At 43.3% G+C, this 11,675-nt stretch overlaps 1 protein-coding gene across 1 annotated transcript in view; it reads left to right on the top strand.

Moving 5' to 3' along the window:
* The first annotated feature begins 205 nt into the window (after nucleotides 1-205).
* Nucleotides 206-11,675, top strand: part of LOC118332552 (ephrin-A5b-like) — a 75,476-nt gene continuing 64,006 nt past the window's right edge. Inside the window, exon 1 of the mRNA XM_035667898.1 lies at nucleotides 206-1,100. Within this exon, the coding sequence (XP_035523791.1) occupies nucleotides 976-1,100 (125 nt within the window). The 5' untranslated portion in view covers nucleotides 206-975. The remainder of the gene's footprint in view (nucleotides 1,101-11,675) is intronic.

Genomic DNA, 11,675 nt, shown 5'->3' with positions numbered 1-11,675 from the left:
GCAGAGCTGATGAAACCAGCTGCATACACTGAATGTGACAATACGAGCTCCAGAAGAAGACTCAACAGTCTTTTATGTTTCTGCGCTCAAACAGCAAAAGACGAACATTTCTTGCAGCGTGCAGCGGCTGGCACAGTAGGAGGGAGGACGAGAGAGAGAGAGAGAGAGAGAGATTGGGGAGGGGGGGAGTGGAGGGGTTGGAGGAAGGGGGGTTGGTCCGGGAGAGCATGGCCGCAGGAGCCAGAGGAGCGCCGCTGACTTGGTTCGCTTCCTCCACGTTGATAAGACCGCTGCTCGTGGCGCTCGTTGGGGGACGTTCAACCCGGAGACTGTGTGCGTTTACGCGCGGCGGAGAGGTTTGATTTACTGCGTGCGTTGCTGTTCCGCAGGGCAGAAGCGCTCGGGCAGCTGCGGGAGCCTGAGCTGCTGGTTGCGAGTCTTCTTTTCTGGCTTCTTGGTGATTCACAGCGAACAGGAGGAGAGATCCTGAGCCGGAGAGAGCTGAGCGACGGCACAAGGAGCTGCGTCTCTGCTCTTTTTTTTATATATATCTTTACATTGTGGAACATTTATTTATATATTTGTTGTGTTTTTTTTATATTTTCCACTCCGTACGCAACGTTGCCTCCTCTCTGGGAAATTCAGTGCGAGTTGGAGAAAGTGTTGGCTGCGCGGAGCGGAGTTGAGTCGAAGGAAGATTGTCCGTGTGTAAGGCAGAAATAGATTGGATTTAGTTTGGTCCAAAGTAAGATCTGACTGAGACTGAACAACAAACCGCTCTTTTAGAAAGAAGAGGAAGACATTAAGCTTCAGTTTTGTAATAAAAACCCGAGGAGGGAGCTACATCTGTGCGGGAATAAAACGCGTGAAGTGGACTCTCATCCCAACACTTCACCACCACATCCATCAGTCTTTAAACCTGAACCGGAGGAGGGACTGTAATCCGTTTGGCTTCGTCGGAGTTCCAGAGCCAGAATGCCGCAGGTGGAAATGATCATCTTCCTCATCCTCATCATTGGGATGTGCGTGTACGGCCAGGACCCAGCTTCCAAGGTGGTGTCCGACCGCTACGCCGTCTACTGGAACCGGACCAACCCCAAGTAAGTCGCCCGCCCGCTCGCAGGGACGCACCGGCACACAGGGGCTCCATCACCCTTGATGTTGCCCGATTGAAGCTGCACTCTAACCGGTTTACAGTCTGTTGAGTGACTGCGTGTACAGTCCGTTTGAAGCATCACAAGTGCTAAAAAGCAAAGTAATCCACTTAGGGAAGCAAAACTAAACATCGCTTTATATATTTACAATTTAAAAACAAAGCTGTTAACACATCAATTTTCAACAATGCCTCTTATGGTGTAACATTTGCTCTGAGTTACCAACATTATGAACTCTTCTTCGGCACACACACACGATTGATAAATGTGAGTGTTTGCTTGGTTCAGGCTTGACTAGAACCTTTTATTTGTTGTCGTCATTGATGGATCGTTGTGCTGATTACCGTTTAATAATCCTCCATATCTGGATCATCTTTGTAATAAACTGTGCACATTGAGCAGCATAAATCATACCTGACAGAGAAACAACAAGGCATTTTCACACAGGCTGTCCGCTATTACGCACCATTACGCGCTATTACGCATTCATGTTCAGCGTTTGCCCCACGTTCAGGCCGAAAATGAAATACATGAGGAGTGTTACAAGCGCTGGGAGAAATGTATTCGGCTGAGTTGCTGCGCTGAAATAGTGCTGAGTGTCCTCCAGTCTGCTGCCATCGATTACAATTGACAGAATTGATTTTGTGCCAAGTGGAGACCCATCCAATGAGTCTTAGGTGATGTTTCTGTCAAGCTTGTGATTTATTAATTGTTTATTAGCAACACAGTGTCTGTGACTATCACAGTGGTTGTCACAGCTGCTTTGCTCAGAAAGTGTTGATAAAGTATATTTTGTTGCATTGGGTGACTAAAAACCTGCAGCTGAAAACTTTTTGTTGCTCTCTGGTTTTAATTATTACAAAGCTGTAGAAAAAGTATTTTCAGGTGAGCCCAGATTCTTCTAATTTAAATACTAAAGTGACATTTCTCCTCCTAAACTCTCTCCTCTGTGTGTCAAGGCACTTCCCTTGGTGACTCAGTGCCTCACTCTTGGCACTTAAGCACATAGTGATATAATGAGTGTGTGTCACTTTGTTTCAGTTGGACAGGAATACTTTCATCGTCCTCTGTCTGGTATTAGGCCACAGTTTCGGCATGAGTCAAAAAAGAGTAATTCATATCAACATTTGCTTAGGGAATAGAAACTGGTTTGTGTGGCTTCAGAGGAGCTGAACTGGCAAGATGTTAATGATACAAATGTAAATGTGGTGGTAGCATCAAAGGCTGATGGAGTTCCTGCTCCACTAACCGACAGATAGTCTGATAACAGCATTCTGTCCCACTCAAAGGCTGCAGGTTGTTTTTTCTGTCTTGGCCTTCAAACAGTTCCCAAGTCTGGTTTCTTGGTTGCCATGCTCCCCCGTCCAAGTGTCCCCCCCACCTCCACCCCCTCTGCCCCCCTCCCGGCCCACGCTGAGGCAGACAATAAGGGGGTACACAGGGGTATTTCAGCTGCGGCCAAGGCACAGCGTGGTGCTCCCTCTTGTGAGAGATCCACACATGCTGAGGTCACACACTTGGTAGTAACCAGGCGAGTTACGGGTTAAGCAGCACAGAGGAGACCGTTGTCAGGGTCAAAACCGGGGCAGTACCGCCGGCCATGGGGCCCGGTGACGGCCCCGGCACGGCACCCTGCCTGGGCTTTGTCTCTGCAGAATGGGGGCTAAATAAATGAGTAACTCTAAATGACTGTCTCCTTTTCTCATTCATGACTTTAATCTAAACCTGACCCTGGCTGTATAATGTAAGAGAGGGCCGTGCTCAAAGCCTGGGGGCCCCCCTGACCCGCAGCAGAACCTAACAGTATTCCATACAAGCTCGTGGGCCCCAGATCCCTGCTGTTTAATGTAACCATACTCAGTATTAGAGCCCTGGGAACCTGCTGCGGCACAGTCCCAACTTCCAGATGAGCTTTCTTACCCCCCTCTCTGCCTTCTCTGCTACATATTTGACCAAAGTGGGGAAAATGGCATCCGGAGCAGCAGTCCATACTCAGCCATTCATGAAATCCCCTACAGGAGCTCTGGAATTGAAATGGGAAGTGAGTCGTGAAAAAGGGAAATGCAATGACATTTCCATGTTTTTCTGTTGTTTTAAAAGGAGCCTTTTTGTGATTTAGATAAACATGCAACCATGTTTCGCTATGCTTTCATCTCAGGGAAACATCTTCTCGTGCTGATGCTCGTTGCTGATTAGGCTCAGACGAGCAGGACTCTGAGCGGTGGAGGAGGGATTTACAGCCCTGAGGATGGTTCAGCTTTCGCCTGGAGTTTGAAAAGCTCCCACAGTGACAGCAAGTAGCTGTGCTTGTATAAGCTACTTAATGAAATTAAATGAAACTCCAGTATCAGGGAGCCTTGTTCGAGCGAAACTGCAGAGGCACAATTTATGTAATGACTCTTAGTTGTTGTTTTACCACATCAGCCCAAAAAAAGCTTCAGATTGTTCCATTGTGGTATTCATCAGTCAAATGTAATTCACTGAGTGTAGAGGCTGCACTGTCTACTCTGAGTCAGTCCATTAGTCAGGGGATGTAATGTGCGTAAAATGTGTACATATTTGCTATGCAGGCTTGGAAAGTCAGGGAATGCTCCTAATTGGATATAATCCTGTAACCTGTAAATAATGTAGGAATTTACAAAAAATCTATAGAATATGTGGCGAAAAAAACTGCAACTCCTTTTAGACACAGAGTGGTTTCAGATATTGTCATAGAAGAGTGATATGTAGTGGCATCACTACAAGTCCCTCTCATACTGTTATCAGTATTGTTAACGGTATCTATGGGATTATAAATCGTAATTTATTAATGTTTACAGATCAGTGAGACAGCTTTTATGTTGCCAGGTTGTGAAAAAGTAGACTCCTCCGACGGACACTTCGCCCCCCTGCTTCCTGCAAAAGGGCTGCAGAACATGTGGACCAAAACCCATTTATTAACAACTAAGTGACTTTTACAACTGCAGAATTAATGACTTATGATCCAAGTGAGAAACATGAAAAACTAAACAGAAAATTCAGTTTGTGGCTAAATACAAAAGTAGTAGACACGTGCAGTTTGAGATACTGAGATAAGAACAATGTATGACTGCGGTTTTACTGTAGCTCCTGCCATATTGACAAGGCGCTATTAGCAGGATAAAGAAGTTGTAACACATGGTTAATAAATAATTAAGAATGACTTTGTAGATCAGAGTTTATGATGGCATTAGCTAGTTGCTAATCTATAAAGCATGCAGACCTGATTTATTAGCCATTATAAACGTAGAAGTAGTTACCCTTTATAAAGTGTAACTGATAAAGTATTATTAACATGTGTATTAAACGTTAATAAAGTCATTAGTTACAGCTCATACTGCCTGAAGTATGTGAGTATGTTTTATTAGAAAGTGGCACCAAGACAAAAGCAGCCCAATGGAGACAAGAAATCAAAAGCTAGAAATTAAAAACTGTGGTGGAAAGGCTCATGTAAGAAAAATGAGCCACAGATGTTCCTTGTCAGCTTTGCTGTCTGTGTCGGTAACCAGTGATGGAGTAAAGTGTATGAGTGGGGTATTTACTGCTGCTCTGACAAGGAGCTATTAGTGAATTCCCTGCTCACCAGCTATTTAACTGCTTCATTAAAACCCACCCGGGTCCATATGGTCCGCATGCAGGCGTTGCCGCGGCCCAAGGTGTTTATTTGTTGCTGATAGGTGGGATCAACGGAGAATCAGGGCCGAGTTCCGTCCCTAATCTCCCAAGCTGTTTGTGTCTCGGACGCCATGGAAACTGATACCCCTCGTCATCAAAGAACCTCATTGGGTGGGACTAACGACCTGACAGCTGGGGAGAGAGGGATTCCAGTGTTCAAGGAGAGCACTGTCACCCCAGGGGTTTCCTTTAATCCCTGATAATACCCACCCAAAGCTTTCCCCAGCAGATGCAACATATTTCTCCATAAGACAATCAAAGAATCGCTTCAGTGGCTAGTTTTATGTCTGAGATAAGCGTGGTTATTGACTTAAAAGACCTCTCTGATGATCCAAATGCTCTTTTCCTTCCAAGTTTCTGGACCTGCTTGATTGTTTTTGGTTGAGGTAATACCTCAAAAATGGTAGTAAGCTCCTCGACTTGACACACATTTCTTCTCATAGCAGAATGACCTCCACTATTTGCTTTTCTTACACTGCTCTCTTTTTAATCTCCACTTAAAGAAACAATACTCCATTTTTCACTTGGTGGCGAGCTGATGTTGTGATAGTTTCCCAGTGGCATTGTGAGTTGCCCCGTTTGCATTGTTCCCTGTGTTTACCCTTGCTTTCCCCTCTCAGCCTTTTCCCGGCTCCCTGCCGCTTGGTTCCGCTTGGATTAAAAACGGACACAAAAAGGCAACCACGTCCAAATATTGACTGGGTCTCAGGACCGCAGCCCTCTCCCAGCGCCAGCACAGAGCGCCTGAAAGGCCACTATTGTTCCGCTCGTACTCAGCGGCCCATAGCCGGCTTTTAGCTGTGCGGAGAGACAGACTGGGAGAAGGAGGAGACGGGAGAGGTGGTTGTGGAGAGCGTGCATAAGTTATCTGAGGTGGGGGATTATAAGAGGAGGGACAACACAGTCGCGGGGGTGAGAGAAACTTCCGCATTAGAGGCCAGAGGCTACGACAGGGGAGCAGTGTCCAGGCCGCGAAGTGTTGGGGTGGGGTCAGAACCAGTGTTTCCACCCTGAGGAAGTGTCAATCTCAAAAGACATCAAAGGCTGCTGACAGAATGTGATTTCCTGCAGAGAGGCTTCAGAAACTGTCAATAAACTGAGGATAAGAGGCTTCTTATCTGAGGTTTACCGTCCATTTTATTACAAAGTGCTGAAGCATTAAGCCTCCTCACAGCACTTCAAGCTCTCAGCGCATGAAATGAAAGAGCGTCACATCACAGATAGGAAATCTCCCTTATTCACTTCCTCATATAATGTCAGTTTCCTCCCACTTGGTGTATTTTAATCAGTTGTACCTTACAGAATGTGCTTAATAAGACTGAACCTTCAGGTCAATTAAGCTGTGAGTTTCATATACTAAGCTTCCTGCAGGAGGGGGAACAGTTGTCATGTGGAGACGCCCGTCAGTCCTCATGCTCCCTATGACCCTGCCTGCAGAGAGAAGCTGCCCCTGCCTTCCCTTTACGCTGTGACTAATAAGGCGAGGCCCTCAGGCTGCCGGGGTCTGATTGACAGGAACTAGTGACGAAGGATTGCTAATAAGTGTGGACGGTTTATTGGTTTACGGCAAGATAGCTCTCAAGTTCTGGCAAGGCAGATGCACTGTGGTTATAATAAGTGCTGCAAGTCGCTGTGTTTATTTTTCATCACAAGAATTTTCATCTTAAAAAACCCTTATTGTCAAATGAGCTCCTCAATTCTTGTTTTTCTAAAATGAGAGCAAAGAATCAGCCAGTGCAACGTGATTACTTCAACTAGATTCCAATAGAAATCAAGTTGTTTTCTAAATTTTTCTAGAATTTAGTGTCAATATCTTGAGAATAAGGTAAGATTTTTCTAGAATTTAGTGCCAGTATCTTGAGAATAAGGTAGGATTTTTCTAGAATTTAGAGCCAATATCTTGAGAAGGTAAATCACAGAAAAATCCCACTCGAATTTAGAAAATGCCCATGCAGCATGGTAACGTACAACCTGTTTTTAGAATTCAGTGTCAGTATCCTGAAAGAAAAAAATAATACCGCAGATCAGGAAAAATTCCTCTTGAATTTAGAAACTGTGTTTAAAATATGTGAATATATCTACTAGTGAAGTACGACTTCAGCCACTTTCCAACAGAAGTCAACTTGTTACAGGAATTTTCTAGAATTGTCAGTATCTTGAGGGAAGACAGAATAAGGGATAAATTATTGCATTGGAATGAAGAAAATTCTACTCATTAGTAGAAAATCTAATTCTAATTTCTAATTTCAGCTTGAATACAACTTGTCTGGTGTTATCTTGATCAAAAAAATTAAAATAAGCTTAAAATAAAAAAATCTTCCTTCACAGTATAATTATTTCAACCAGTTTCTGGTAAGAAATCTTGTTAGAGAATAAGGTCATATGCAGCTAGAAGCATCTTTGTGTAGAAAACCTGAAGAAAATATGTATGTACGATTATTTCAACCTGTTTGCAATACAGCAATAAACTACAGAAGATACGACAGAGTACGGGGAAACTGACCGTTGAATCTAGAGAATTCACTACACGTAAGTGGACACGAAACAGGTTGAAATACTCTATTTGCAGTTTTTTTTTTTTTTACTTGTTTAAGAAAATGAAACTTTTACAATTCAACAGTTGCCAATAACGACTTGATAAGATTCATTGTGTCCAGATCAGGTACTGTGTGAGTTTGACATCCTGTGTTTGATATGCGCGGCACTCAATGGATTAGCGGGGGACTCTTCAGGCCTAATCTCGCAGTCTCACTCCGCTGCACAGAGGTTCACTTTTCTGCCGTTTTAATCTTGGTGGGGCTTTTTTCTTGTGTATGCTGTTAAATGTGAGTGGTGAAATGGCATCCCCTGTGTCTTTGTAGGCACCGGTGAGGGTATTAGCAAAGAGGCTCTAAGGGGCTTAAGAGGTCAGCCCTCCCTTTGTGTGGAGACACAAAACACTTCCTGTGGGACCCTTCACCCCGCTCTGTTCTTCCCTCAGAAAGCCAGGCCCTGCCTGACCATTCACATTAATCAGCCTTAGCTCCTAATGACTGCAGTAAAGCTTCTGAAAACTGCTTCCAAAAAGGTCCTAAAGAGCCACTAAGCTGCTAACAGACTGGGCAAGAGCTGCTGTTTGTAGGGCAGCACACAGTATCAAAGATAGCAGGGTGGGTGCTTGGCCATCCTAGCATCCTTTTTATAGTCTTGTCAACAGCAAGACATAATGGAACATGAGTAAATGCAGTTTGTCAAGATTTGCTGTGTAAACTAGAGTCCAAGACAACAGTGACTGTTTGTCAGAGAGCCCTGCAGCTGCTGAATGTGCTCCTCGTGTTCCGTACTATGTGCTTCAATTCTCCATCTTACCAAGATTTATTTGTGTAGTATTGAGTCCAAAAATCTTTTCTTTTCTTTTTTAACCTTTTTCCAAACCAAATCGGGTTGTTTCAAGCGTTTTCTACAACCATGAGACATTTTCTTGATTCTAGTGCAAAAGACTTGTTATTTTTATAATTATTTTATACTGTTTCTCAGTAGAAAATTCTTGAAATGAGCTTATTTGAATTGGAAACCAGTTGGACTAAAGTTAAATCACTGGTATATGAGTCATTATAAACTTTATAAAGGACTTTATAAAAGGACTTTATAATAGGAAGATTAGAATTTAAAGGTGCTCCATTCTTCAGAGTAGGATGAGTAGGTTCAACAGAACTGAGCAAAAGCTGGAAGAGAACAGAATCAGCAGTGTTTTCTCTTACATGTTTGGATTACTGACAAGTGGATAATTCTCTTGTAGTGGTTATAAAGCTTAATTTTGGATTTAAAGCTGTCAGTGTGGTTTTGACTTGTTAGCTGTGATGTCAGTAGTTTTATTACATGGCGAAGGCTTCGCTGTCTCTTCTGGTTTAAGACAAATGGAGGTAATGAGACAATTGGCACATCAGTAGACTGAAATCATATACGATCACAGCTGAGATGTAAATTGGCCTGAAGTATATGCTTGATAAAAAGCAAATGTGATCATTCTGACAGCGGGGGCCAAACCTCCAAGTAAATGTTTCTGGAACTAAATGTGGGTCAGTGCGGCTTTGGAGGGAGGCCTGAAACAAAAAGTATGCGCGCCCCCTCATCAGGCCGATATTTCCTGATTTTAAATGGCTGCTGACTTTTAGCTTTTTGTGTATCTTGGAAGAAATTAGACAAAGCTGATGTGTGAGCACATTACTTTTCCAGTCAAGGTTTGTGAATCATGTGTGATTCACAAGAGCAATGGAGCACTCTGAACGCCGCGTACAGTCGCCAGCTTTTTCTTTCAACCTCAGAGACAAACCAAAACATCTCTGATGAGGCAAAATATGCTTTTGTGGGAGACACTGCTGCTGCCTAATTGCTTTTGTTTCTCCAGTTCAAATGTCTCATGTAATCATTGGGGTATGAGCGTTTATCTGATGATGGTTTGGAGCCGTGTTTTTCGTACCACAACATAGAAGAAGTTTTTGCCTGTTTTGCCGTTCTTAGACTCCCGTGGTGGAAATTACTGAGCGGACAAATGTTATTTGTCTGCGTGTGAAGAACATTTGTTGTCTGATGAACTTGGTGTGACTTTGCGGGACCTTTCGTGTGGCTCTCTGGTCCGCTGAGACCCAAAGTGTTTCCTCCTGTTGGATTTCAGCATACTTGGTGCTTTGGGACCCATGAAATATTAAAAAAGCTGTTTGTGATCTCACGATAGAGCCTGGACAAACCTTCACACGCAACCAGCAGAAATCCAGGTCAGGACCGCCATGACTTTAATAGAGGGGTCGACATTATGTCGGCTGTGCTTTTTCTTTTTCACAGTTTCTTTCCTGGCCTGTGTTTCTTTGCTGATGAATGACTGCGATTAAATTGTTTTTGGTATTTTATCATCGCACAACTTGAGCTGCAGGGTCATTAATTGAAATCTCAGACTGCCAAGATCTGTACACTTTCCATAGACGTGGCTGACTTCTGCTTCTCTTCGCCTTTTCTCTGTGGTGTGTGGCGGAGCACGGAACACAGGCAGCCATTTTCCAAATTCGACTCCATTTTGATTCAAGGAACAAAAGTAGGTTACGAATCCTGGGATGTCACTTGAGCATTTTTCTGATCTTTTCTGATCTGGCACTCAACTGCTGCTGCAAAAAAAGTCTGCTTCTCATTAAGTCATTTGTGTCTGTAAAAGAAGTCATTTCTGAAGTTCTTCAGGTCTGATTTTCCTAAAATGTGAAAGAATTTGTGAGTGAAGTTAAAACTGTTATTAATGCAGATCTGGTTTTTTGAAGGGTTTCTAATATCATGTCTTTTTCTTGATTCTAGTGCAGTAACATGCATTTTTTTTTTAGAAATTGGTCAAATTCTTATTGATTTCTATGGCAAAAAAGTTGAAGTTTTTTTTCTTTGCTGGCAGTTTTCACTCGTTTGAAGAAAATTTGGGGTTTTAGGACTCTTTTATAGCAGGAAATAATAGGATTTTACAGATGATTAAAAGGATCATCCTAATGCACTTTACTTATCTGTGCATGTTGATCGATATGGGGGCATGCACAGAGTTCTACAAACATGCAAAATATTCAGTTTCCTACAAAAACTTGCTAGTATTAAACAAAAAATTCTGCCAGTAAGGCTGAGAAAATGACTAAAAGACAATATTTCCTGAAACTATCACAAAAATCAGGACACTGTAAGACCCTGTCTGATCTTAAAATGTCAAAAAGACTCGGATGTGAGCAACCAATCTTCACAAATTCAAGAAAAAGGCTCTGGAAACGACATTGTTTGAGTCTCAATTGTGTTAATTCAGCTCAGTTCAGAAGTTTATAAGACAACCACTGTGTTGGTTTTGTCTTGTCAAGCTTTGAGATTCTTGAAATAAGTAAATCCATCTCGTTTCCTCTTGACAGATGTTGAACAGTTTATACTTGTTTCTTGTGAACAAATCAATCACAAATCAAGCCCAATTACCCTCAAACAAGTCTAATAATCTAATGCAAATGTTACATGACTACACTGTGTATCTTGGATAAGATTTTCTGATCCTAGAATAGGGTTTTATGACTTTGATGAGTTAGCCTTTTTGCAGCGAGGTCTGGTCTGCAGGCTGATTGACCTACTAACACAATGATGAGCGTACAAGCTGTGATGTGTTTGTTTATGCACAAGCCCGTTGGTGTGTCTGCCATCACTGCAGCCCTATATGAGCCGCTACATTGGCGCACATATCACTGGTTGCAGCAGCAGCACGGTGGGAACACGCGGGCAGACGCTGCGAGCACTCGCCGCTGATGATCCCCTTTTATGTCTTGGCTCCATCAGGGCCCTGAGTTATTCTAGTGCATAATTGATGGAGGAGTTAGAATAGCAGAAGTAATGCGATGAGAGGGTGCAGCCAAGCGGAGCGAGGGATCGCGTGCGTGGGGCTGCAAACATTGCAGGGGACGAGAGGAGGGCATCTGGCGTAACAGGTCCCAGCGCTGAGTCGACACAGAATATGTCAGCCCCAGCCAATCGCAGCCCTCCTATTCCCCGCCAATCAGACGCCTCCACTTGAGCGGAGTACTACGTTCTCATGAATCGGAGACTCTCCGGTTATCAGTGCTTCTCAGAGCTCTTGTCGGCTTCTGTTCCCTCTTATTTGTAGAATTTAAGCCTCAAGTTGATTCTGATGTATAATTGAGATAATTGCATTTTACAGGAGATTCTGCTTCGACTGGAAAGGAATGTTGTAAACCACCTCAGGGTATTTCTGGCCTCAAAAAGCTTTCCTTTGTTTTCCTTTAGTGGATTCTGAGGTCGACTTTGCGGTATCAGCAGTGACAGGGTGGATAT

Source organism: Morone saxatilis, unplaced genomic scaffold (genome assembly GCF_004916995.1).
Source record: "Morone saxatilis isolate NCDOM2014 unplaced genomic scaffold, NCSU_SB_2.0 Contig21, whole genome shotgun sequence".
NCBI classification, from domain to species: Eukaryota; Metazoa; Chordata; class Actinopteri; family Moronidae; genus Morone; species Morone saxatilis.
The sequence above is the reverse complement of the archived record's forward strand: the minus strand, read 5'-3'. Positions and strand labels throughout refer to the sequence as shown.